Source organism: Pipistrellus kuhlii, unplaced genomic scaffold, assembly GCF_014108245.1.
Source record: "Pipistrellus kuhlii isolate mPipKuh1 unplaced genomic scaffold, mPipKuh1.p scaffold_m20_p_39, whole genome shotgun sequence".
NCBI classification, from domain to species: domain Eukaryota; kingdom Metazoa; phylum Chordata; class Mammalia; order Chiroptera; family Vespertilionidae; genus Pipistrellus; species Pipistrellus kuhlii.
Genome location: NW_023425539.1, coordinates 3,659,874 through 3,686,522, shown reverse-complemented (window position 1 = coordinate 3,686,522; position 26,649 = coordinate 3,659,874). Strand labels below are relative to the sequence as shown.

The window sequence follows — 26,649 nt, the reverse complement described above, 5'->3', positions numbered from 1 at the left end:
GTGGGGGGTGTGCAAGAGGCAGCTGGTCGATGTTTCTCTCATCGACGTTTCTAGCTCTCTCTCTCTCTCCCTTCCTCTCTGTAAAAAATAAATAAAATATATTTAAAATAAGCAGTATAGAGAAATTGTTTCACAATACATGTAGTTTTAACCTTTATTTCTCAAATAGGTCTTCCTTCAACATCCTGAAATTTCAACACCCCCCCAAACTTCCTAGTTCTTTTAGTTTTAATTTTTTTTCTTAGTACACGCCGCCATGTAACATACTGTATACGTAATTTTTCTTATTTCGTTTCCCCCATTTGAGTGCAAGTTATAAAAGCTATGGATTTGTTCTGTTCATTGCAATCTCCTCAGCATCTAGGACAATACCTGGAAGCATTAAATTTGTAAATTGAATAAGAATATTGAAGCCCAGAAAGATGAAGTTACTTGTTCAAGATGGCATAGGTAATACTAAACAACTGAGTTAAAATTTAAACCCAAGCTGAAACCTGTTTGGCTCAGTGGATAGAGCGTCAGCCTGCGGACTCAAGGGTCCCAGGTTCGATTCTGGTCAAGGGCATGTACCTTGGTTGCGGGCACATCCCCAGTAGCGGGTGTGCAGGAGGCAGCTGGTAGACATTTCTCTCTCATTGATGTTTCTAACTCTCTATCTCTCTCCCTTTCTCTCTGTAAAAAATCAATAAAATATTAAAAAAAAATTTTTAAACCAAGCAGCCTAACTCCAGAGTTCATGCTCTTAAGCCTGAGAAGTGGACTCCATTACTGAGTGGGGCTCAGGATGGGCAGAGAGATACAGTGGACCCTATTGAAGAGTCCCTATTCTTCTGCCTGAAATGGAGCCGGCCTCCCAGCGCTCAGGTCTGGCCTCAGCAGCTGGGCCAATGGCGGCCCTGTCTCAGGATACCATTGGGGACACAGCAAGTGTGCTGATGCCCCCAAGTGGCCAGGGTGGGGAAGACAGACAAAGCGCAGTCTTCAGGCTGAAGGTGTATATGGGTGGGGTATGTTAGCTCTTGGTTCCCAGCCTCTCCCCTCACAGAAGACACAACATAGGGCACTGGCATAACAGACCTTTATTTCACCAGAAGGGACAGGCAGTGGGGCAGTGCAGCATCCAAGCCCCAGACCAAACATGCAGCATCCACATGCAGGAACAGCTACACAGGCTGGGGCAGGGCCGTGCCAGGGGTGGGGGACTGGGACCGTAGGACATCACAGCACCCCTGGGTGCTTGGCCCCTGGACCTCCCTGCCTCCACTAGAGGAAGGAGACAGGGCTGGGCTGCTCCCATGGCTGGGATCCTATCACTCTGGCCAGGAAGAAAGATGGCACAAGGAGTAGGAAGTCTGGCCAGTCTACAGCACTCGATTCTGTACAGGGTTGGCACAGCCTTGCCCACTGGAAGGGCCTGGCCTCACACCCAGAACAGAGCAGCCCTAGCAGGAAGAGGGTCTACAGAACTTCCTAGTCCCCAACAGGGCTAGACCCTGATCCCGGAAAGACTGAGCAGAGTGGGGACCAAGCCTCACTCCAGCAGGGACGTGTCCATGAGGGGGACTTCCCTGAGCACAAGCAGGGGCCTCCTAAGGCAGAAGTCCATGGAGAGCTGTTACAGACAGGAGGCCTTGCTTCTGTGCCCCTGGCGTGGGGTAGGAAGGTAAGGGATGAGAGCAGACCTGGGGCTGGGGAGGTGTGAAGAGAAGGGCAATGGCCTGGGTCTGTAGGGGCTAGAGTGACTGAGGCTGGGGTTTCCCAGGGGAGGGTTTAGGGCTGGAAAACCAGGCCAGGAGAGGGGCAGGTGGCCATTCTACCCAGACCCCCTGCACCCATGCTGAGGTCTGGACAAGGCCACAGGGAAGATGCACAGGGAACTTCAAGGCACCAGGATTCTGAAGAGCAGCAGGGCCACCCCTTACAGACAGTGATTATAATAAACATCTTCAGCTTAAATTACATGATGTGTGTACAGGATGGGTGGGCGGGAAGGGGGAGAGAAAAAGACAGACAAAGGAAGAGGCCTATGTACAGGAAGATGAGGGTGGAAGAGACACACCAGGTGAATATGGCAGTGAACGTGAGGGTGTGGGGTAAAGGAGAAGAGGAGGGAGACGGACAGGAGAAGGGACGACAGCCAGAGAAGGCCTGAACACGCAGCACTTCTGGTCCCTACAACTAAGGCACCAGAGTCAGTACATCCCCGTTGTTCCTGCAGTGTTGACACAGGCGCTGGAGGGAGGAGCGGGCGGCTGCTGAAGGGTGTGGGCTCCTCACACCTGCACGCCGGTGGCCTTCTGGATCAGGGGTATCTGGAAGGATGGGAGACGCCATGAGGTCGTGGCTCTGGGGCCCACGACCGTTCCACTGAGGCCAGTACAGGAGGCTACCCGGGCAAACTCATCACAGCGAGTGAAGCACACACCTTGGATAGGTCCACGCCTGTGAGGGCGTGCACGGAGGCAGGCAGCTCGGCCAGCAGTCGGTTCACTTCTGATGTCACCTTGTTGTTGTCCCCGGTGAGGACCACAATCTCATCGACTTTGGTCAACGGGGCTGCGACTTTGGCAGCGATCTAGGAGGTTGGGTGAGAGGAGAGCTTGGTTGGTTCTGACTCCGTCCACTTGCCCTGCCCGGCATCTCTCCCCTCCCCATCTCTCCTAAACCCCCACGCAGCCTGGGTGGCCCTTCTCTGAAAGCCATACTCTGGATGCCTGTTGTAGGGCTCCTCCTCCTGCTGAATTCTCCCCCATTTAATTCTTCCGGCCAGCCCGTGGCTATGTTCCCGACAAGGCCCCGAGAAATTCCTGTACGTGCCCCGCTGGTCCCGGCCTGGGTGGGAGCCTCACCTGGGGCAGGGCCTCCAGCACCATGGCCATCTTGGCCGAGTCCCCGTACTTCTGGTAGGCCTCCGCCTTGAGCTTCATCCGCTCGGCCTCTGCCTTGCCCATCGCCTCGATGACCGCCGCCTCCGCCTCACCGATTTTCCGGATCTTCTCAGCCTCTGCCTGAGCCAAGAGGACCTGCTTCACCCTGAGGGAGTCCGGGGGCGGCAGGATCAGTGAGAAGTACCTGGGGTCCCTCGAGCCTTGTCTGGGGGCCAGCAAACCCTCAAGCCCTCTGCTCGGGCAGGTGGTGTCAGGGTGGGGGACCCGTGAAGGGGGTGCCCTGGCATTCTGGCTCTGGCCAGGGAGAGGTATGGGCTTCCAGATGCAATCGGAAGAGGAGGTTAACCAGGATGCTGTGTCAAGCACCGTTCCAGGCCCTCAGAGCCTCCTTTATCTAATTCGGTTATCCTAACAATAAAGCCAGGTTCTTCACAGTGAGTCGACAGGATGGAGGAGCACTGGCTTCTACACTGAGGCCAGGAGAGCAGAGGAGCCTGCCCGCCCGCTGCCAGCCCCCGCCGCCCAGCAGCACTCACTTCTCGCCTTCGGCTATCTGCTGCATGCGGTGTGCCTCCGCCTCGGCGGGCCGGCGCACAGTGGCGATGAGCTCCTTGTCTGTGCGCAGGATCTCCTGCGTCTCCACTGCGATCTGCTTCTTACGCTGCACAACCTCGATCTCAATCTCTTCTTGCCGGATCTTCTGCTGCTCGCGGGCCCCTTGCAGCTCGTAGGCCAGCTGGGCCTCCGCCGTCTGCGGCACACGTGTGGTTAGCACGTCAGAGGCCAGCTGCCACGTCTGGAGTCCTAAGCCCCAACCCAGGGGCCCTGTGGCTCCTCACCTTGATGTTGACTTCCTCACTGAAGGCCGACTTCTGCAGCTCGAAGGCTCGCTTGGAGTCGGCGATTTTGGTGTCTGCCATGAACTTCACGTCCAGCATCTCCCTCTTGCACTCGGCTTCCTGGGATCAGGAGGGGCATGTGCTGAGGGTCCTCTGAGAAACCATGGTCCCCCCCCCCATCCCCAGTTCCCGGTCCCTGGGGGCGGGAAGGAGAACCCACATACCCGGATGCCTGCATCTCGCTCGGCCTCGGCCACCCCGATGTCAGCATCTCTCTGTACCACAGCAGTCTGCGTCTTGCCCAGGGAGCTCAGATAGTCCACTTTGTCATACACATCCTGGGGAGGGAAGGTAGAGGAAGTCATCCCTAGAACAGTTTTTAAGCTTTTATTTTTATTTTTTATTGATTTGATAGAGAAACATTGATTTGTTGTTCCACTTATTTATGCATTCATTGGTTGCTTCTTGTATGTGTCCTGAGAGATCGGATCCGTGACCTTGGCATATGGGGACAACGCTCTAATGACCAGGCTACCTGGCCAAGGCTCCCTAGGGACAGTTATAAGCACAAAGGTTCCCCTCCTGCCAAGTCCCCCACTCCCAGACTTAGGGGGCTACAGTTTTACCTTAATGGTAAAGCTGAGGATCTCGATGCCCATGCGGCCGACGTCAGGGGCTGCCACCTCCCGCACCAGCTTGGCAAACTGGTCCCGGTCCTGATAAATCTGCTCCACAGTCAGGGTCCCTGGGGGCAGAAGGATCATGGGCTGGCTCCCCAGGGACCTAGCCAGCTAGGAAAGGGAGGAGGCATGCAAGGAGAGGTCTGAGCATATGCAGGGCTGTGCACTCTGAGCTCGGTCTTCCTGGTTTCTTCTCAACTGCTTAGCGCCAAGCCTCCTTCTGCAGAGTCCAGGCTGGGTGAAGAAAAGTGTTCTAAGCAGCACTAGGTGCCTGATCAGACTGGCAGCCCCTCCCCCTCTCACCCCCTTCACTCAATGCCCTCCCCTTCACTCAAAGGAAATACTCGAGGGAAAATGTTTCAGCTTTTCATCTAGAAACCTTGGTGGTCTGACAGACCCCTGCCCCCTCCTGCACTTCTCCCTGGGCCTGGTATGGGGCCCTGCGAGGCTCCTCCGGGGCAGCAGAGGGGTCCCTGGGCTGGGCAGGGGCTCACCGAGGATGGAGCGCAGGTGCCCCTCCAGGGTCTGCAGGACGACGTTCTTGATGTCCTGCACGTTCTTGCCCAGGAACTGCTCGCAGGCCACGGCCAGAAGCTCCTTCTCCGTCATGATCTTCACCTGCCAGTGGGCACAAAGGGGCCTGAGCCAGGATGCAGGGAGCGGACGGAGGCCCCAGACCCAGTGTGGAGGAGGGCGGCCATGTCCCGCCCCTCCTTCTTCAGACCTGATCTGGGGGCGGGGGTGGAGTCTGTCTGAGGCTTCCAGTGGGGAGGGCACACAAGGATGCTCACATTGAGAGATTTCATCCTTCCTGGCAGCCCAGGCCCGGATGTGGCCTCCCTCCTGGGCACGTGGGCCGTGTCCCCTCCCCATTCCAGGCCACGTGCTTGTCCCCCGTTAGCCAATTCCTCCCTTGCAGGCTCCCCACGGGCGGGAGACCTGAAGACTGAGGGGCAGAGAATGCCAAAAGGACAACGAACAGTAGGGACAGAGACAGACACACTAGGAAGGAGAGCCTAGACAGGGCAGGGGTGGGCCCAGGGGGTGCCACCCAGACCCTTCCTGAGATAATAAGCCAACACCCCCACACCGGAGGCCCACAGCACGGCCGAACCTCCGCTCCGTGAGGCTGAGAGGGGGACTAGGGCAGGAAGCCCCTCACCCAGGCACCAAGTGGGGAACATAACAGTCTCCGACTCCAGGGCCTGCCTGACATGACCTCATCCTCTGGTCCCCACCCCGCCAGCCCCCTACCCAGGGAACGGGGAAGGGCCTGGCTTCTGGGGCTTGGCAGTTCGGACACCTGCAAAGAACGGGGTTGGGTTAGTGCGCCAGGAGCCCTCCGCACTGCTTCCGTCCCTCGCGGGCCCGCTGAGGAGAAAAGGGGTGTCTGTTAGTCCTGCTGGGTGGCCAAGGGGCCGGGAGAGCACAGCACGTTCCAGTGGCTCCAGTGGCGATGACCCTCTTGTGGAAGGGGGCGGGGGGGGGGGCGGGGGCAGTGGTGCTGGAGAGAGAACGCCCCTGGCTGTTGTCTTCTCCTCCCCCCGAATCCCAGCACAGGATGAGGCAGCTCAACGGTCATGCGCGGGGCTGCTGAGTTACTATACCTGGGCGACACCCGTCACAGTTAAAGCTACCCCCTCGGCCGTCTCTACGTCCTCGCAGCGGGGCTGCAACGTCATAATCTCTAGGGAAATCCTGCCAAGAAATGCAAAACAGGGGCATGGGTCCGGGGGCCCAGGGCCTGGGTGTGGGGGAGGAGTGCAACGCCTCACTGCTCCGGCTGGGACTGGCCAGCGGTCCTGCTGCAGAGATGGGTGGGGAGGACCCCCCAGGGGTCGTGGCTGGACGTGTGTGTAGGGGGTGGGGGTGGGGAAGCAGGGCAGGGGGATGCAGGTGCCTCCAGGGGTCTGTGAGTGTGCTCTCCGTGTGTGTGCTGCCTCTGCTGGCATCAGCCCGGCTCAGAGTGGAAGAAGGAAGCAGAGAAGAGGTGGTGGTGGTCTGGGCTGGTGGAAGGGTGGGGAGGGTCCGGGAGCAGCTGTGTGTGTACATCCCGGGAGAGCAGGTAGGAGCTGGTCCTCCAGGCTGTGCTGTGTAGGCTGTTCATGGGGCCCTCACCTGCTCCCTGGGTGTGCTCACACTCCAGGACACCCCGGTCTGCCTGGCTGGGGGTACCCGCTGCTGGGCCATGACGAGGGGATCCTGCACCCGCCCCTGGCCAGGGAAGCCTGCCTGGCCTCTCCGCCTGCCAGCGGACGACGAGGTGATGCTTACCCTCTGGGGTTGGGCCCAGGGGGTCAAATTGGGAACAGGCCACACTAGAGCTTCCTGGCCAAGAAGTGCTAGAAAGGCTCGTTCTACCCAGACTGTCTGAGGCCTCAAGGGTCCACGTCACCCGTTTGAAAAGGACGTAGGCACCTGCAGTTATCTCAAGCAGAGCAGTGGATCTGGAGGCAGGCGGGCCGCTTTAGACAGGAGATGAGGCGGCCAGGGCCCTGCCTAAAGGGCTCTGAGCTCCCAGGCCTCTGTGCTGAAGCCCGGCCGGCCCTGGCTATAAGGGGCGGTCCCCTTCCCAATTAGAGATGGCGGGGGTGGGGGTGGGGGCTGGGGGGTGAGGAAGGGAGCAGTGGTGCAGTTTTTGCCTGAAAAGGCTGAAGGGCAACATCGCGCAGAGGGAAGGGGATGGAACTGCACGTGACAGAGAGAGCACTTGCGGCTACTAAACGCCCTGGCCAAGGGATGAATTCCATCAGCTGCAGCTCCGTGGCCACGAAGAGGGAGACACCAGGCTACCTGCTTTTCAGAGTAAACACTATATTCATCATAAAGCTTGGGTTTCTACTGAAACCGGTTTGGCTCAGTGGATAGAGCGTTGGCCTGCGGACTGAAGGGTCCTGGGTTCGATTCCGGTCAAGGGCATGTGCCTTGGTTGTGGGGGGTGTGCAGGAGGCAGCGGGTCGATGTTTCTCTCTCATTGATGTTTCTGGCTCTCTATCCCTCTCCCTTCCTCTCTGTTAAAAAATCAATTAAAAATATTGAAAATATTTTATTCATATTTTAATTAGAATATTAAAAAAATAAAGCTTGGGTTTCTCTAGCACTCTTTCCCCCAAGTCCCCAGCGTGCCCTCCTAGTGTTCCACTTGCCTTTCCGATATCCCTGCCTGGCACCGCGAGGACCCGGTTCTCCCATCCATTCCGCGGACGGGAAAACAGCCTGGTGACAAGCGCTCTGCTCAAGGGCCTCTCCGCAAAGCATCGGGGGCCGGGAATGGCCGAGGCTCTTTTGCTCGGGCCTGTCAAGAAGCCTGAAGGGGTCAAAGGGGCTGGGTGAACAGATCTCCCCATGAGACCTACCTTCTGGCCTCGCAATAGGGGGGCGAGGGCTTGACACAGGGCGTCAGCCCGGAGAAGAGGCTAGCAAGGGGCTCTGAGGTACCTCCCGGAGGACCAGGACTCCATCAGCGGCGACAGGACTGACCCTCCCAGCCCGGACAGCCCAGCTCTGTCACGTAAGGGCTGTGTCTCCTGCCTCAGCTCACTCCCAATTTAGGCTTCCATCCAAGGACACTGACTGGCAGACTGACAGAGCTTCCGGAACCCTCTGTTCTTTCCCCACGAGCAGCCCCGTGGGCGCGGGCGAGGGCGCGGGCGCGGGGGACCTACAGGGCTCTGTCCTGGTGCTCAGACCAGCGGAGGTGGGAACAGAGGAGAGAGGCCCGCTCTCAGGAGGGCAGCCCATCTGTCCTGCCTGCCAGGCCCCACAGGGCAGGAAGAGAGAAGGTTAGACACAGAGGAGGAAGCAGGTGGGTTATTACCTGTGCAACCCCTGTTACGAATAGCGGGACCCCCTCCGACGTCTCAATATTCTCACAGCGACACAGGATGGTCATAACCTCCAGAGACAGTCTGAGGAGCAGCCGGGGGCAGGTAGGGAGAGGTAGGGGCAGGAAGGGGTAGGAGGGGACACAGCAAACACACACAGTGGTTACCAGATAAGCACCGATGCCTGATGCCTGGGGGCAGGGTAGCTCTCCACACCTCAGCCCCCCACTGCCAGCTCAGCCTAGGGCTGTAGGCGGCCAAAGACACCCACTGGCTGGCCTGACGCCTCTGGGTCTCTTCTCTGGCCCCCATGCTCTTCCAAGGAGCTGCTGCAGGGCTGGGAAGGGAGCCTGCTGATGCCCTGGACCTATGACCTGGGGTCAGGAGGCCTGTGCACCGGGCACCTGGGCTGCTCCCCACCTGCTCCCCGGGAGACCTCTGGCATGATCAAGGAGACTTAGCCAGCTCCACGCTCCAAACACAGGGAAACCCGTGTTTCCAGAAACTGGGGGAGGGAGGTCATTCTGGGGCTTGACGAGCCATAGCAAATACCCAATCCTGCTTGGGGCACACAAGCTCAAGGTCTGTGCTACTACAGATCACTAAGAAGGCAATTTAGGACCCTGGCCGGTTGCTAAATGGTTAGCGTACTGACCCACGGCTCAGACGAAAGGGTCTCGAGTTCAATTCCTGGTCAAAGGCATGTACCTCAGTTGTGGGTTTGATCCCCACCCCAGTTGGGGTGTGTGCAGGAGGGAACCAATTGCTCTCTCTTCTCTCTCTCTCTTCTCTCTCTCTCTCTCTCTCTCCCCTACCCCCTCCTCCCTTTTACTCTGTCTGAAAAATCAATGGAAGAAATATCCTTAGGTGAGGATTTAAAGAATAATAAAATTCAGGGCCAGAAAAGTCCAAAGAAAAATTTGGATTTTCTGATTTGGGGGTGCAGGTGTCAAGGAAGGCTGGCGGAGAAAGTGTGCCCCTGCCGGAATATTCACAGGGACAACGAGCAGCTCACTTTGGCATTCCCAATGCTGGGCACAGGCAGAGAAGACTCATGGTGAGAAAACAAGGAGCATCTAAGCCACAGGGCCCTCCCCTTTGGGCTCCTGGGGCCTCCCCAGGGCAGCGTGTGCGTGCGAATGTGCACGGGAACGTGGTCGAGGCAGAGGTCAGTCTGTGGACAGCGTGGAAGGTTGCCTTGAACCAGCGGAAGGGAGGACAGAGTCTGAGGCTGAAGGAGCAAAAGCGAGTAGTTTGGGGTGATAGGAAACCCTCACCTCAACTCTCACATGCCGCCCTGGGGGCGCTGGCCATGCAGATGTGCAAAGGCTGCCTTTTTCAGGCTCCCACCACTGGCACCCTAAGGCCGGAGAGAGCTCTTGACCTGGCTCAGACGGGAAACCACCAAGCTCTCCTCTGGGGAAGGAGGAGAGGGGGGATAGCAGGAAGGGAAGGAAGGAGGGAGGGAAGGAGGGAAGGCAGGAGGCTGCAGCTCAGATGCCAGAGGTGGAGGAATCGCTCAGGTAAGGAGAGAGCCGCCCGCATGAGGGTGATATGGGACGTGGCAGCAAAGAGCAGAGGGACTTCACAGAGCTTGGGGAAGACAGCTGACCCCAGAGAGGGTGACATCAGGACAGCTGTGGAAAGCACCTCGAAAAGGAGGCTGAGGGTCCAGGCTGGTTAGCAGCCTCTCCTCTGAGCCGAGAGGCTCCTCCTGGTCTAGGGAAATGAAGGCCTGGGCTTGTAGGGATGTCCCCCCAGCAGGCTAGGGGTTGGGGAAAGAGGCACCCCAGAACAGGGCCCAAGAAGGAGAGGGGCTGCAGACTGAGACTGCCCAGCAAGTGGGAGCAGAGGGAGAACGCGGAGCCTGGCTGTGTGAGATGGTTTCCTAGGACAAAGCACAAGGTCTCCCACCCTCACTGCCAAACCTGCCGTCGGAGAAGCCTGGCTCAGTCTCGGGGCTCTGATCCCAGGAGCAGGAAGTGTGGGGGAGTGGGGGGGGCCGAGAGTGTGGACAAAGAGCGCAGAGTGTTGCTCTAGCAGTGGCTGCCCATGCAGGACCCATCTCCGGGCAAGCTGCGAATTCTCTGGGCCTCGCTGTACACTGAGGTGCTGGGACAGGACACTCTGTGGTCCCAGGACTGCAGGGCACACGGGGTGGCGGTGTCTCTGGAGAGGACAACCCCTGGTTTCTGACAGGGCATTTGGCCCACTCCAAAGTGCCCATGAGCCTCCTGAGAGGAAGCCGTGACCCGTATTGACTGCTCCCTGACGCTTTTGGCCTGGGGATCCCACTCAGGCAGAGCAAAGTGAGGGGAGAGATGGGGAAGTGCGAGGGGGTGCAGGGCAATCAGTGAAGTTAAAAACTGTGACGTGCTTCCCATGCCCCGGACCCCAGCTGACACTTTCAGCCTCCCCGGAACCACAGGCACTGACCGACCGACCATGCGGCTTCTATCTGCTGCCTGGTGGGGCTGGGACGGAGAGGGAATTCCACTGGAATCTCCATCACGTCGCCTTCAGGATGACACCCCCGGCCCCCACATGCCCGGACCTTCACAGCTCTGCTGCCCTCTGGTCTGGGTCCTGGCCTGGAGGGATCTGGGTCCCTCCCCTGACCTCCCACAGCCAGGAGGGGGTGAGGGCGGGAAGGTGGCTGGCATGCCTCCTCCTCCTCCTGGGTGGGCAGTGAGGGTAGCAGGGAAGGTCCAGGTTGGATCTGGCCCTGCCAGGGGCTCTGGAGGAGCCAGAAGGCATGGCCTTATGATAGTCCCTGTGGGGAGCTGGACTGTCTCTTCCTCTAGCTTCCCACACTGGTTTAGGAAGTCCAGACCTGGCCGGCCCACCCTGGCACTAATTCCTGAGCTCTCCACTCCTGTCTCTAACCCACTGCTACCGGAGAGCCACTTCAGACTGGACATGTATTCTCCGCTACTTAGCCCTTGCCTGCATTTCGCGGGGCCCGTAAAGGTGAGGGTGCATGTTAGGGGTCTCTTCAGCCTTCTCTCCCTCCCTAGACCCCCTCTGAGCAGGGTGTTAGAATGAAAGCTTCACAAATAACTTTTGAGCTAAAATCAGGGCATTGGGGTTCCGGCTGGGCAGGACCCTGGATTCTCTGGGCCAGAAGCGAGGCCTCCAGTGGAGAAAAGTGCGCCCCCTAAGGAGGAGGTGCCCGTGGACAGACCTCCAGCGTCCCTGTGCCACCCATCCTGCCTGCTTCTCCGGAGGCCCCCGCCCCCAGAATGACCTGTGGCAAGTGGCAGGTGCTCTAGCTGATCTGCGGGGAGATAGGGGAAAGCTGGAAACCCCCTCTCCCTTGCCCACCAGGATGCCAGCTTCCCTGAGCCCCCGGGTCCTTACCTCTTAGTGTCAGAGATACACCACCAGGCCCAGGCCCAGCCGCCAAACACGTACTGCTTATAGTCCGAACCGCAGCAGCCCCCTGGGGAACAAAGCAAAACGCCGCTGGTCCATCCGCTCCTGGGTCTGTCTATCCCCAACCCCTCCGACAGCAGCCCCGGGCCTTTACCTGCTCAGACACTTAAATCGCATTTTGAGTGCCAGGTGCTGAGGTTACACATAAATGGGAGACCTGCCCGTAAGGGTCTTGGAATCTAGGTAGCTCAATAGGCCGTTTGCATAAAAAGGAGGATATCTAGTGAGTAGATCGGAACACATGTGCTGTCAGAGAACAGGAGAGGCTCATGGGCAGGGGTGAGCAGCAAAAGCTTTCATCTTTCAGTCAGCCATTCGTTTAGCAAGCATTTTCTCTGCTAGGAATACAGAAATGAAGGTGATAGGTCCTGTCTTGAAGGAGAGAAGACTAGGAGGAGGGACCTACTTATTATTTATTGTTATTATTTAATATTTTATTGATTTTTCACAGAGAGGAAGAGAGAGGGATAGAGAGCCAGAAACACTGATGAGAGAGAAACATCGACCAGCCACCTCCTGCCCACCACACCCCCCACTGGGGATGCGCCCACAATCAATGTACATGCCCCCCGACTGGAATCGAACCTGGGACCCCTCAGTCTGCAGACCAACGCTCTATCCACTGAGCCAAACCAGTCTCGGCTGTTTTTTTTTTAGACTGTTATACCATGCAATCCACCTATTATCAGGGCAGGTGCAGACAGGGAGGGAAGGCAGACTCCAGCCATGGTGGGAGTTTTTTTTATTTTTTATTTTAATTAAGGCATTATACGTGTACATATCTTTCCATCCCCCCCCCCCGCCCCCCGGTGGGAGCCTTTCTCAAGCCTGGCAGACACATGTCGGTGAGGCTGCTCCTGTGTTCCCAGGGGTTCAGAGTGACTTTGTTCCTCTGGTGGAGCAGAGAGAGAAGGCAAGACCTCAAAACAAAGGCCAACTCATGGCACCAATGGAAAGAGTGAAATAAAGGGAAAAGGTCTAAAAAGAAAGTGCTCCTGGAAACTACGAACCACCAAACAGAATGCGGATCTGGCCGGGACCCAGACTCATGCCGTGGACATGCTCGGCCTGCTCACTGCACAGAAAGCGGGAAAACCGAGTCCTGAAATTCTTGTTGTGAGCCCTCCGGCAAAGGCCACAATTACTCAAGTTCAAGAAGATTTGCATAAAAGCTGGAAGGGCAGTTCGGTTGTAGTGAAAAGAAATGTACAGGAAACATGACTCAAAGGACATCTGATTGTTTATTTAAAAAACACACAAAGGAAATATGATTCGGGGGGAAAAAAAGTCAGTGGATGCCTTCATTTCCATGTTCACAAACTGGGGTTTTAAGGAAAGCCTTAGGGTATTTGCCTCCCAAGGTCAAGGGTCAGGGATAGTTCCCTGTAGCTGAGTAACAGTGTCTATGAGGAACCACAGCAAGGGACAAGCTGGAGGGGGGGGAGGGCAGATCACAGTGTCTCAGGTATCAGGCCAAGTGTGTGTGTGTGTGTGTGTGTGTGTGAGAGAGAGAGAGACAGACAGACAGACAGACAGAGATGGCCACACAGAGATTTAAACTGGGGAGCAACAAGCCCTGGCCGGGTAGCTCATTTGGTTACAGTGTAGTCCCTATATGCCAAGGTTGCGGGTTCAATCCCCAGCAACCTTATAAGAATCAACCAGTGAATGTATAAAAGAGTGGAACAACAAATCGATGTTTCCCTCTCTTTCTCCCCTCCCTCCCCCCTCTCTCAAAAATCAATAAATTAAAAAACCAACACCCTATTTTCAGTTTTATAAATATAAAATTATATTTGCATTTTGGAAGCACTCCTTTGCATACGGAGGAAGATGCCGGGCTCAGACGCCTTGTGCCGTGGTCCAGGGGTAGCTCCCGGAGAACTTCCTGTGCAAGGGGAAGGTTCTGGAGCTGCGCTGTGAACAGCAGCAGCCCTGGCCTCAGGGGGCTACTGGGCATTTGAAATGTGGCTGCTCCGACCGAGGAAATGAATTTTAATTTAACTAATTACACTGAAGTAGCCATTTGTGGCTACTGGATGCCATATGGTGTAGCTTTACAGTCCAGGTTTGGGTGAGTCGTGAAGCGACCAAACAGACACAACGGAGAGAACCTCACTGGAGAGAAGTGTCGGATGAGTGGAGGTGAAGGGACAGTCTCCAGGAGTGCGGAGGGCCTGCAGGTTCGTGAGCTGGCCTCTGAGACTGAGCACAAAACGGCCACATCGGTTTCCTGGGGCCGCTGCTGTGCACAGTGGGCAGGGAGCTGGGCCCGAGGTCCAGGGAGCGAAGATCAGCCCCCGTGTGAGTAGTGGTAGGAAGAGGACTTGGGTCTCTGTTTCTTTGTGGTGCAAACACCTGTTCACAGGGCCGCTGCCCAGTGGCAGCCACTGCAGGCTTCTCTGCCCTGGGGAGTGGGGAATGGGAGGCCTGTAAGGACAAGCAGTCAATCTGAAACCTAAACCGTCTCAGGATCCAATGAAGTTGGAAGAAGTTCAAAAATCACAGCTTGTTTCACTTCTTCTGGCTGCTGGGGGCTCGGCCTGGCTGCCTCCACCAGCTCCAGGGCGCTTCTCCTTGTGCTGGGGGAGGAGGGAGTGGTGGTGGAGTGGGCTGGGGGGAGGTCTGGGGTGACGGTTAGGGGAGTGTTCACCCTTTACCTTTAACTCAGTCTTTGACCTTGGGAGCAGGCTGCCACACAGCTCAGGCTGGGCCTTGGCCAAGAGCACCATGGCCAGGTTCCCGGGGGAAGTAGCAACAACAGGAAGCTGGGGTTGCCAGACTGCCCCGTCCCCAGCAGCCTCCTCTCTGGACGGCATCTTCCTCCCGCCTCCTGCTCACGCCGGGCCTGAGCACCAGTCCCAAAAGAGGACATTAGGGGTCCCTTCCTCGCCTGTCATTCCCGCTTCTGAGACCCGAAAGTTCTCCCTAATGTGATCTCACTTTTTCTAAGCCCACTTGCTTTCTTTGTCTATCCTTCTCCACGCTGAAGAATAACAAGACACACCTAGATCACCTCCGCCCCACTCTTAGCCCCTCCCCAGACACATGCTGCCCTCTCAGGAAAACCCTTCCCTTCCTATCCTCCTTCCTCCCCTCTCCCACCTTCTTCTTCCTAGGTTAGCCTTTTTTTTTAGCCACAAACATCCTTAGGAGTCCAGCAATGCTGGAGTGTTCATAAATGTATAAAATAAAATTCATAAGAAACAAATTATGTTAAAAGCTGTACAAATATTAAAACCACCAAATATGTGGTATAGTGGGACATGTAATACATAAAATAAGGTCTATGGTAGATCTATAATTGGCTTAATTTCAAAGTAGTGATGAACATAAATGATTTAAAAAATACTTTTATTGATATCAAAGAGAAAGGGAGAGATAAAAACATCAATGATGGGAAAAAAAAAAAAAAGATGCCCACCAACCAGATCTGAAATATCACGGCTGACATGTACACATAAGGAACTGTTTGACATTGAAATCGGGACTCAAAAGAACGGTTGGCCCAGAAAGGAACTCACTACAGACTGATTCACTTGCCTCTCAGCATAACCATTATGGCTTGTCTCAGTTTTGGTTCTTACAAGGGTATTTCTTGGATCACATGATCTCACACATCTAGAGGAAATAATGAACAACATAAACTGATGAACAAAAACAGACCCAGAGAAAGAGAAGCAGTGATCAGACTCTTAAACCTCAGAGGGAAAGTAGGTGAAGGTGGGGGTAAGGGGGAAGAGATCAACCAAAGGACTTGTGTGCATGCACATGGGCCTAGCCAGTGGCCATGGATAACAGGGGGGTGGGCGCATATGTGGGGAGGGGTTTGGGATGGGAATGGGGGGATGAGGACAATTATGTGATACCATAATCAATAAAATAAAAAGAAACATCAATGATAGAGTCATTGATCGGCTGCCTCCTGCATGCTCCACACTGGGAATCCAGCCCAGAAATCCGGGTATGTGCCCTGACCTGAAACCGAACCTCGACCTCCTGGTTCAAAGGTCGACACTCAACTACTCAGCCATGCCAGCTGGGCCATAGATGATGGTTAAGGTATTACGACAAATGCAGTGTAGTAGGAAAATATCTGCTAATACCATTATGGACTGTCACCGACATTCATAATCATAGGAGACACTAAATATAAATGTACAGACGTCTACGTTCTATCCACAATTCCAGGTTAAGAAACTCTGACCTATTATGGAGATGAGAGAATTATGTACGGTATCTGGATTCCCCTTTCAAAAATCCCAAAATAGAAAGAGTCCAAGGTTTTATATTACAGAATGGAGGAGAAAGGTTAGACAATCAGAAGAACCTCCAGACTGCTCAGGTGAAGAAGATGACCAGGAGATACATCAGCCTCCTCCTTCTGAAACTGGGCGTGGTGAGATGCTCCTGGACTGAGGTACAGGCCAGGTAACCAGGCAGGCGGGCTGGGAGGAGTCCCTCTGTTCTCCTGGGAGTCCATGTGCGAGAGAGAGCTGCATCCCAGTTTGGTCCCTTCAAATCCCAAGGTACTATTATGCTGGGCATCATCTTTCCCTCTTCTCTTGCACCCTTCCTTGACTCCAGCACCCTGAAGTCTCAGCACAGCCTCCCCCCCCCCCCTAAAACAGCTTCCATATTAGCATTGCATCAGCCTCTGGCAAGAGGACCTCGTTTCTGACAACTGGAAGGTACGGAGCAGCCTATCTCAGGGTTCCCCTCTCCGAAGATTGGAGCTTTTGTCTCCGTGGCTCAGAGACCAGGCTTCCAGAAAGAAACTCACAAGAGAAACAAAGTAGCTCAGTTGGTGAAAGGATTGTCCCCATAAGCCAAGGCTGTGGGTTCAGTTCCCAGTCAGGGTACAGACAAGAATCAACCAGTGTATGCATAAATGGGTGGAACAACAAGTTGATATTTTTCTTTCTTAAAAAAAAAAAACGAGGGGAAAAAAAAAAAAAAAAAAAAAGGAAGTCCTGCTGGTGGGGATCAGTGGTTGGGCATCAATCCATGAACTAAGGTCACCAGCCTGACTTCCCGTCAGCACACATACCAGGTTGTGGGCTGGATATCCAGTAGGAGGCGTATAGGAGGCAGACGATCTATGAAGTTTCTGTTTCTCTCTCATTGAGGTTTCCCTCTATCCCTCTGCCTTTAAAAACCAATAAAAACATACAGTCGCCCTAGCAGCTTTGGCTCAGTGGACAGAGTGTCAGCCTGCGGACCCAAGGGTCCTGGGCTTGATTTCCAGTAGGGGGCGTGCAGGAGGCAGCCAATCAATGATTCTCATCATGGACGTTTCTATCTCTCTCCCCCTCTCCCTTCCTCTTTGAAATCAATAAAAACATTTGGCCCCAGTGTTCTCTGGGGATCTCCCTCCTGACCTCAAGGCTATCTCAGGTCTATAGGAAAGTGAAGTATCGTATTTCCCCCCACAGGAATAAGAGCCTGATCAGCGAGAGCAGGGATTTCCTATCCCAGTGAAGAGATTGATTTTAAGATCCAGACTGTGCCAGAAGCCAGGTTCCGGGGTAAAAGTTTCCAGTGGGTTTATTAATCTTTCCCCAAGGTGGGCAGCTGTAACACCTGGCTTAGCCTCCTCGCTCTACCTCCTTCTGCAGACAGCTGTAAAACTCTGTGCACAGGCTTAAAATGGGCACTGAGAGTGGAAAGTAAGACATGAGGCCTCCTCCAAGCTGTCAGGAACCGCGGACCCTCCCTGGCACCTGCCATCCAGGGCTGCTTCAGCCACCTTCCAAGAAGCCCACACATATACAATGTAACAGGCAGCCTTCAGACAAGATACCTCTCCCCTCCCCTCATACTGCAGAGTCTCCAGGCCCCACCTAGGCGCACAGAAATTCTGGAGCCTGCAGCATTTTTGCAACAGGGAACAGCACAAACCAGAACCCGATTTCTCAACCTGTAGAGGCCACACCCAGCTCGATGCCAGGAAATCCCAGCAAGCCCCAGCCTGCTGCGGATTAACGGGCCTCCGAGCGCCGGAGAAGCGACGTGTCCCAGGGCCGCTCCCCACGGAGGCACCTGCTCTCCAGAGCGCGCGGCCCACCCACCCCGAGTCCCGGGCGCTGGAATCCGGCCAAAGCTCTCCCTCCCGGAACCCCACCGCTCCAGTTCGGGATCTCCGCCCGCCCCCGCCCCCCCCTTCTCCCCCCCCCCCCCCCCCGGCCACGGCGGGGGGACACACGTGCCTGGAGGGGAGGCGGAGAAAGGAGGGGATCAACATGGGGACAACACGCTGTGGGGGAGGAGCCCTGGGGGCGCCGAGCCCCGGAGCTGTGAGTACGGGGTGTGTGTGTGTGTGCGGGGGGAGGAATTCTATGGGAAGGTCTCGGGGGCCGGGCGCCCGGAGCGCAGCAGACTCAGGCCCGATTCTCGGGGTCTTGACCGCGGCACTGCCCTCCCCCCTCGGGGGCCTTCCCTGGTCTGCTCTTCCCCGCGTTCCCCAGCGCGAGACCCCCCCTGCGCACCCACCTTTCCAGGCACAGCGCCACCCGACCCCCCACACCGCCCGCAGGGGCGCCCCAGCCCCACCTCCCCCGCGGCCCCCTCACCTGAAACCACCAGCGCCTCGTTGGGCCCCACCGTGTGGCAGTTGCCCATGGCGCCGCCGGCGGGACGGGAGGCCCCAGGGGCGGCGGAGACCGGGAGGACGGCGGTGGCAGCCCGCACTCCGCTCCCGCCGCACCGTGGGCCGCGCCCAGCCAAGCGCGCCGCCCCCGGCCTGCCCGCCAGCGCCCCCTCGCGGCCGCGGCGCCGCCGGAAGTGGGGCGGCGGGGGCGGGGCCGGCGCGGTGAGCGGCTGCGAAAGGCAACGCGCTTTATTGCACGCGGGTCGGGTCGGGATGGCGGGGGCCGGCCTTAACGCACCCGGAAAGCACCCCTCCGCTCCCACCAGGCGCCCAGATAACAACCACCCTGCCCTGCGCTGCCTCACCGCTCCGGCATCCACACACCTTACAGCAGCTGGCCCTGGAGCCAGACCTGGGTTCAAGTTTTAGTTCCTGCTCTTCCCGGCTGGGAGACCTTGGGCGAGTCCCTTACCCCTGTTGCCTAACCTTTATGCAAAACGGGGATGATCCGATCATCCAGCTACGAGGTTGCTATCAGTTCAGTAATTCCCAGTATTGGCAGTACACCAAGTGACAGATTCCCTGGCCTTCATCCAGGCTACTGAGCATCGCTGAGGGTGCACCTTACAAATAAGACATGTAAATTCCTGAGAAGCAGTGTCTGGCACACTACACACACACACAGCTTCTCCTTCAACTTGGCTTACTTCTCAAACTCAGGAAGAAAGTCACCTAGTATATTTTCTTCCACTAGGAAAAGAGCTGTCCAGGTCACACCTTGACACCCCAAAAGTAACCAAGGAGGTAAAAACTGCAAACTCCTCGATGGCCAGGCCATGGACCCGCACACAGCTAGGTGTTTCACAGCCACCAAGTGCCATACCAAGCATCCAGCGAGGGATTAAGAGGCCTGGGGCTCAGGTGCAGCTTTAACCCAAATTCGGTGTGTGACCTTAGACAAGTCTGGTGAGCTCTGCGGGCTGGGATGGGGTTCAGAAACTGGGGGCTCCTCAGGGTGGGGGCTGCTCCGAGAAGATGGGGTCCCTGAGTCCTCAGGGTGGGGGTCTTCATCAGACTTGGCATCCTCTCCCAGTCCAAGCCCTGCCAGCCTCTTGCTGGCCTCCCACAGCCGGTGAGCTGCCCGGTCGTCTCTGGCAGCCGGAGGCACCTCCTCCACACGGCAGTTGGCAAAGTATCTTCCACTAAGGGGCTCAATGCCCTCCTGGAGAGCGCAGTACAGGGGCGTCTGGGCACCCCCTCCAGGGGTCCGGAGCACCAGCCAAGCCAGTGGGTGCAAAAGTGGGCGCAGCCATCCGGGAACATGACGCAGGAACAGGTCCGAGTTCACAGGCCCTGTGCACAGGAGAAAGGAAGGAGTGGGGAGTACAGTGGGTGAGGGCCCAGGGTCAGAGCTGTGAGGAAAGGGCTGGAAGAGAGTGGGGGGAACAGGCTCCCGTTCCAGGGGAACCAGGGTAGTGTTTACTGGGCATTCAGGGCCCTTACAAGGCGACCTCACTCATTTCCAACAACACGCCTCTCCTCCATCCAAACTCCTCGCACATCCCCACCTCCCAGATTGAGCTCATGTGGTGTCCCCTGTGAGGGACAATCCTGTCTCCATCTTCCTTTGTTTAACTGAAATATGGTAGCAATCAAACTTGGGTAAAAACTGCTGTTTGAATTTTAACCTTGCAATCTGATTTCGACCTTCGATTACTTGCTTAAACAAGAGGGTAGTTACAGGAGATGGACTCCCACCGACTCAGTAGCTTCAGGGGTAGAAACTATAGATAACTTTTCGAGATTAACCTCTGAGTTCTGTTTTTGTATTATGGGCAAGATAGGGCCACATTCCAATGATCCCAGCCTTTAGAATTTAGAACAAAGGGAAGTTCCTGTGGTTTGAAGCTTTAAAAGGGATTGCCTACACCTGGATCAGTGCGGTCATGTGGGGCCCACCTGTGTGGTGCTCCCGCTGCGTCCTGGCCAGTTTTTCAATAAACCCTTGCCTGCTTTTTTTTAAAAAAAATCAATCATCAGCCTCTGGTGGTCTTATTTTGAACCCAAGGTTTGACCCCACAACATTACCAGCAAACATTTATTAACTCCTATGGTAGACCAGCCACACTTTGGGACACTGGAGATATGGAGGGTAATAAAGGCTTGATAAAGATTAGTTGTGGTGATGATTATTTTCACTACTATAATTACTAGTTGTGATTATTATTGTCATGCTTGTAATTACTAATTAGCCACAGGCAATGACTATCTAGAATGCAGCATGGTAATGTGGGCAGGGCAGATTTTGTTCTCCAGGAACCTGCTCCCTGAAGGAAGGGTAGGTCTTATTTATTAACTCATTCTGAGTAAAAGCCAAACCTCAGACCCTGATGGCCCAGCCCATCTCTGTACCACACCGCGGGCCACTTTCCCCTGGCCACACCCGGCTCCCTGGTCTTTCTCAAGCCCAGCAGGCACTTCTGCATGGGGCAGAAGTTGCTATTTGCTCTGTTCTTTACACTGTTCTCCCCAGAAAGCCACATGGCCCATTCTCTCATCTCCTTTGGGCCTCTATTAGCTATTATCATCATAGTATAGTCAGTTCAGTCATACAGATGGCTCCTTGGGCTGAGAACCTGGGCCTTATTCATGGCCATACCCTACCCAGCAGTCAGCATCCAACCTTGTGGGAGGAGAGCAAGAACCCAGACAAAAAGAGCCTGGTTTCAAGATCAGCAAAGAGCAGGTCTCTCCTCGGACCACACTTCCTTCCTGCTCTGAGATCCTGCAGCTCAATGAGAGGCTGGGGGAGCAAGAAGGAGGCAGGGATGGGGAGAGGGAATCAAAACAGCCAAAGAGCCAGGCCTCACCTGGGTGAGCTGCATAGCAGGTGACGCCAGTGCCTTCAAGCTGTGTGGCGAGCTCCCTGGCAAACAACACGTTGGCCAGCTTGCTGTCGGCATATGCTCGCAGCTCCTGCTGCCAGCCCACCACCGGGCGGTCCAGGCGCGCGAAGTCCAGGCGCCCTCGCCGGTGGGCAGCGGAGGCCACCACCACCACGCGGCTGGGGGTGCAGGCCTTCAGCCGGGGCAGCAGCAGGTGTGTCAGCAGGAAGGGGCCGATGTGGTTTACTCGCAGAAGCAGGTTAAAGGGCTCCCGGGTCTGTCCGCAGGAACTGATCCCTGGGGCAGGGACGAGGTGTGAGCAATTGCTCCGGAGTGAACCCCCCTAGGCCTTGGTGGCCCTGATCTGTGAGATGGAGTTGGGGACATCCTTCCCACATATCCACTGACCCCCAGCAATGCCTGGCTGGCTGGAAGGGATGGCTGCCCCTCCAACAACCCCCTTCACTCCCCGCCCCCCTTAGGGCCTGCATCTCACCAGCATTGTGGATGAGGATGTCCAGCCGCGGCTCAGACCTCAGGAAGGCAGTAGCGAAGGACCGCACTGAGGCCAGACTGGCCAAGTCCAAGGCCATGAAGATGACTTCATTGTTCCCACTCTCCTGTGGAGCGGCAAGGGCTGGGCTTGTTACCAGATACCTCTCTCCTCTCCCCTATCCCCAGGCACCAAATTCTGAGAGTCTACCTCCTACTACCTGTGTTTCCCCGAAAATAAGACATCCTCCAAAAATAAGACCTAGTGCATGGAAAGATAAGACATCCCCTGAAAATAAGACCTAGCGCAACTTTGGGAGAAAAAATTAATATAAGACACTGTCTTATTTTCGGGGAAACAGGGTATTACTAAGATCTGCCCCTATGCATTAGAGTAATATGAATAAGAGTGTAGACTCTGGATTTTTTTTTTTTTAAATCCTCACCCAAGAGGTGAGGGTATTTTTTTCCATTGATTTTTAGAGAGAGAGGAAGGGAGGGGTGAGAAAGAGAGAGAAACCTTGATGCAAGAGAGACACATTGACTCACTGCCTCCTGCTTGCCCCAACCAGGATTGAACCTGCCACTGAGGCACACACCCTTGACCGGGAATCGAAACCACAGGCCAACGCTCTAACCACTTAGCAACCGGCCAGGGCAGGATGTATGTAAATCTTGACTAAGCTTTTTACTCACGTGTGACCTTGGGCAAGATAATCTCTCTTGATAATCTGTCTCGGTTCTCTCACTGTGAAATGGGAAGAATACTAGTGCCTGTATATCATAGAGTTGTGAGTTAATATAAATGAGTTAATATAAATGAGTTAATATACGTAAAATGCTTAGAATAGTTCTTGGCACACAGCACTCTGTGGGTACTTGCTATTACTATGTTATTATTATTGTTCCCTCTATCTTACTCTAAAATCTACAGTAGACTTCCTGTTGGTCTCCTTTCAAACCTCTTGCCCCCTCCAGTCTAGGCATCACACTGCCACCAAAGGTTGGTGCCTGCTGAAGGCCCTTCATTGGATCTCTACTGCCCATCCTATAAAATCAGCCCCTCAATGAGGTCCGTAAGGGCCTCCTAAACCTGGCCCTGACCCCTTCATTTTGCTTCTTCCTTCAGAACTTCCCGATGCTCCAGCCTCATTCCCTCCCAACCCAGTGCGATGTGTCCCCAGTTTCTTAAATTAGCCCAGGGCCTTTGCATAGGGAAGTTCCCTTCCCTAGTGTTTTTCATTAATGCAACTTCTACTAGTTCTTACACATCTTAAAACAGCTATTACTGGCGAAACCGGTTTGGCTCAGTGGATGGAGCGTCAGGATCGACTCTAGGTTCCCAGGTTCTATTCCCGTTCAGGGCATGTGCCTTGGTTGCAGGTACATCCCCAGTAGGGGGTGTGCAGGAGGCAGCTGATCCATAGAGAGTTTCTAACTCTCTATCCCTCTCCCTTCCTCTCTGGAATAAAAATAATAATAATAATAAAAAAAGGCAATTCAGGAAGTCCCTCCCCAGCTAGGGTCTGTTCCCCTCCCTCAGAGCACAGGTGCACGCCCCTTTGCACTAAAGGAACCGAGACGAACTCTCCTCTCTGAACTGGATCACCCGGAGCTCCTCTGCTCACCCCACCGTCTCCCGAAGTCTCGGTCCTCTGTTCGCCGCCCCCCTCCTCTCCCCCCCAGCACCTGGCGAAGGTCAAAGGCCGCCGCCTCTCCGCGCTCCCGGCTCCGGCAGGCCAGCACCACGCGCGCTCCCCGGCGCGCCAGCTCCAGGGCCGTCATCTTCCCGATGCCGCTGTTGGCGCCTGCGGAGGAGGGCGGCGGGAGCCCAGCTGAGCCGGCGGCCGGCGCCCCCGCCGCCCCGGCCCCGCGCCCGCCCCCGGCCCGCACTCACCCGTCACCACCGCCGTGCGGCCCCGCAGGCTCCCGCCGCCGCCGCAGGGCGGGGCCTTCACCAGGTTGTAGTAGAGCAGCACGTAGGCGCCCAGCAGCAGCCCCGCGCCCAGCAGCAGCGCCTCCATGCCGCCGCGCCTCCGGCTCCCGCCCAGGCCCGGCCGCCTGGGCCGCCGCCTGGCAGCCGCCCACCGGCCCCGCACCGGCTGCGAAGGGCGCCGCGAGGATCCCGGAAGGCGGAGGCGGCGGGGAAGACTGGCGGCGGGCGGGCAGGGGTGTGAGCGTGCGTGGGCCCTGCGAGCGCCCCCTAGGCAGGCGTCCGTGCCCTCTGGATGTGTGTGTGTGTGAACACCGAGGTGCGTGTGTGCCTGTGGGCCCTGGGAGCGCCCTCTAGGTGTGTGCCTGCGCCGGTGTGGGTGCCCTCTAGGTCTGTACATGCAGCCACATACCGCGTGTGAATGAATTTTCTGGCTGGCTAATGAACCCATGGGCTCTGGGAACACGCTTCAGGTTGTGCCTCTGGATCCTCTGTGATCCCTCCTCCCCCGCTTCCTTTTATTTATTGTTTATGTTAATTTTACTTCCTTTTATTTATTGTTTATGTTAATTTTTCTATTTTATTTGTTTTTTCCATTGACTTTAAAAAATATATATTTTATTGATTTTTCACAGAGAGGAAGGGGGAGGGATAGAAAGCTAGAAACATCAATGAGAGAGAAACATCAACCAGCTGCCTCCTGCACGCTCCCTGCCGGGGATGTGCCCCCAACCAATGTACAATACATGCCCTTGACTGGAATCGAACCTGGGGCTTTCCAGTCTGCAGATTGACGCTCTATCCACTGAGCCAAACCGGTTTTGGCCCATTGACTTTTTTAGAGAGTGGAAGGGAGGGGAGAGACACAGAGAGAAACATGGATGTGACAGAGACACATCAATTGGTTGCCTCCCCCAAGCACTCCCACCAGGGACAGGAATGGAGCCTGCGACCAAGGTATGTGTCCTTGACTGGAATCCAACCCAGGATTCTTCAGTCCGTGGGCCTACACTCTATTCACTGAGCCTGGCCTGCCAGGGCCGCCCTCCTTTTAGAAGGAGAGGGAGGGAGAAAAACATCGATTTGTTGTTCCACTCATTCTTGTACTCATTGGTTGACTCCCCTTTGACCAGTGATGGAACCCATGTACACCTTGGCATATGGGTACCACGTTCTAATCAACAGCTACCCGGCCAGGGCTGGGTCCTTTTTGTGTGTGCATCTTTTATGTGTTTGTGTCCATGTTGCCGAGAGCCCCTCCAGGCATGTGCATGCATCTGTAGTCTGTGTGTGTGTGTGTTTGAATGAATATAAAATGTACCTTTGAATGAATATAAAATGTGTCCTTTGTGTGGTGCCCTATAACTGAAGGCTTGCAGGAAGGCTAACAGGGTGTGTGTGAGCCCTCTGAGTGGCAGTGTGTAAGAATGGTTCCCTCTGAAGAAGCCTTCATACATGAACACTCTTATATCTGAAAGCAACTTCCATCCTGGATCCCTTATCCTCCATAAACAAGTCCTTCATTCATATCCTCATAACTCCTCCTCAGCTCCTCGGATTTTCCCCATTGGAGGCAAAGGAGGTGATACAGTGTTCAGCATGGCACATCAGTTAAGGGCTGTCAGGATTCATTTTCCTTAGCTGTCTGTATCTGTCTGTCTCTGCTCCTCACCCCCTCCAATTCTGAAGGGAAGTAGGAAGAGAGTGTAATATTTATCTGACTTCCAGGAAGAAATTCTCCACAGAATGGTTCTCACAGGTGGTAGAAATGGGTAAAGAAACTCCATCACTCAATGGGAGAAGTGACTTTGATGTCAAGGTGGGTGGGAACAGCTAGGGAGGCAAGGGTAAGGGCGCTCCTGGCCAGGTGACTTGCCAGAGAAAGGACCTTGTCTGAGAAATCCAGTACAATTTAGTATCCATTGTTTGGCACTTATGGTGTGCCAGCAGTGTGGTTAGCCTTGGAAAGATGGAGTTGAACAGATATGTTTCTTCTTGTAGGGAGTTCAGGAGGCCCATTAGGGCAGGGGCAAAGCTAGACAGGTAGGTGGAAGCCTGGAAAAGATCTCAGATTCAGGCGTTTCCTATTTAGCCGCACTGTGGATTCACAGTTCAACTGTAGGTGCTGTGGGATGAGGCTGGGGATGGAATATATTTTAAAAAATCTTTATTGTTCAGATTACAGGTGTTCCTGCCCCCCCCCCCCATATCTCCCCTCCATCCGGTTCCCACCCCACCCCAGGTCCTTGCCATCCCACTTCCCACGTCCATAGGTACTGCATACATGCATATCAGATCTTTGTCCAATCTCTTTCCACACCCTCCTCCCCTCTCCCCAAGAATTGTCAATCTGCTCCATTTATGGGGATGAAATATTAAGAACACAAATGCCTTCTCCATCCCTGAAACAAGATCCTGACAGGCCAACAGGCCACCTAACTTGAATAGTGTTGGGACAGACACATAGATGCTCTTCAGCTAAGTCAGAGACTGTCTTTAATTTATTGACTTTCCTTTTTCATATATATATATATATATTTTTATTTTATATTTTATTGACTTTGTACAGAGAGGGAGATAGAAAGCTAGAAACATCGATGAGAGAGAGCCATGGATCAGCTGCCTCTTTCACACCCTCTACTGGGGATATGCCCGCAACCAAGGTACATGCCCCTGACCGGAATCGAACCCGGGTCCCTTCAGTCCCCAAGCCGACGCTTTATCCATTGAGCCAAACCAGTCTCGGCCTTTTTCATATATTTTGATTGATTTCAGAGAGATAGAAAGATCAATGATGAGAATCATTAATTGGCTACCTCCTACTGGGGATTGAGCCCACAACACTGGCATGTGCCCTGACCAGGAATTGGACTGTGATCTCCTGGTTCATAGATTGACACTCAACCACTGAGCCATGCTAGCCAGGCTATTTATTGACTTTTTAGGGAGAGACAGAGGGAGGTAGAGAAACACTGATTTATTGTCCCATTTATTTATGCATTTGTTGGTTGTTTCTTGTATGTGCCTTGACCTGGGATCAAACCTGAAATCTTGATGTACCAGGACAATGCTCTAACCAATGGA

At 55.0% G+C, this 26,649-nt stretch overlaps 2 protein-coding genes and 1 long non-coding RNA gene across 10 annotated transcripts; 1 reads left to right on the top strand and 2 right to left on the bottom strand.

Annotated features, from left to right (window-relative positions):
* Nucleotides 1-1,064: 1,064 nt before the first annotated feature.
* FLOT2 (flotillin 2) lies at nt 1,065-18,409 on the bottom strand. 8 transcript variants are annotated; one of them, XM_036408609.2, is made up of 13 exons: nt 18,239-18,409; nt 11,592-11,673; nt 8,225-8,315; nt 6,015-6,105; nt 5,711-5,778; nt 4,902-5,025; nt 4,354-4,472; nt 3,952-4,065; nt 3,728-3,847; nt 3,425-3,639; nt 2,850-3,033; nt 2,426-2,575; nt 1,065-2,312 (listed from the first exon to the last, which is right to left on the bottom strand). In XM_036408609.2, exons 1-13 carry the CDS (start codon nt 18,285-18,287, stop codon nt 2,274-2,276), a joined length of 1,446 nt encoding a protein of 481 aa, XP_036264502.1. In that variant the 5' UTR covers nt 18,288-18,409; the 3' UTR covers nt 1,065-2,273. The 8 variants fall into 8 exon arrangements, with proteins under 8 accessions (XP_036264502.1, XP_036264504.1, XP_036264503.1 ...); XM_036408611.2 differs by lacking the exons at nt 5,711-5,778; nt 6,015-6,105 and having other exon boundaries at nt 18,239-18,407; XM_036408610.2 differs by lacking the exons at nt 5,711-5,778; nt 8,225-8,315 and having other exon boundaries at nt 18,239-18,406.
* Nucleotides 6,969-8,307, top strand: LOC123651138. The gene is made up of 2 exons (XR_006739635.1): nt 6,969-7,241; nt 7,491-8,307. It is a non-coding gene; the product is annotated as an uncharacterized LOC123651138 (long non-coding RNA).
* A 561-nt stretch (nt 18,410-18,970) lies between the features above and the next one.
* DHRS13 (dehydrogenase/reductase 13) lies at nt 18,971-23,810 on the bottom strand. Its single transcript, XM_036408619.2, has 5 exons — nt 23,530-23,810; nt 23,322-23,440; nt 21,637-21,760; nt 21,126-21,437; nt 18,971-19,608 (listed from the first exon to the last, which is right to left on the bottom strand). Exons 1-5 carry the CDS (start codon nt 23,654-23,656, stop codon nt 19,157-19,159), a joined length of 1,134 nt encoding a protein of 377 aa, XP_036264512.1. The 5' UTR covers nt 23,657-23,810; the 3' UTR covers nt 18,971-19,156.
* Nucleotides 23,811-26,649: the final 2,839 nt, after the last annotated feature.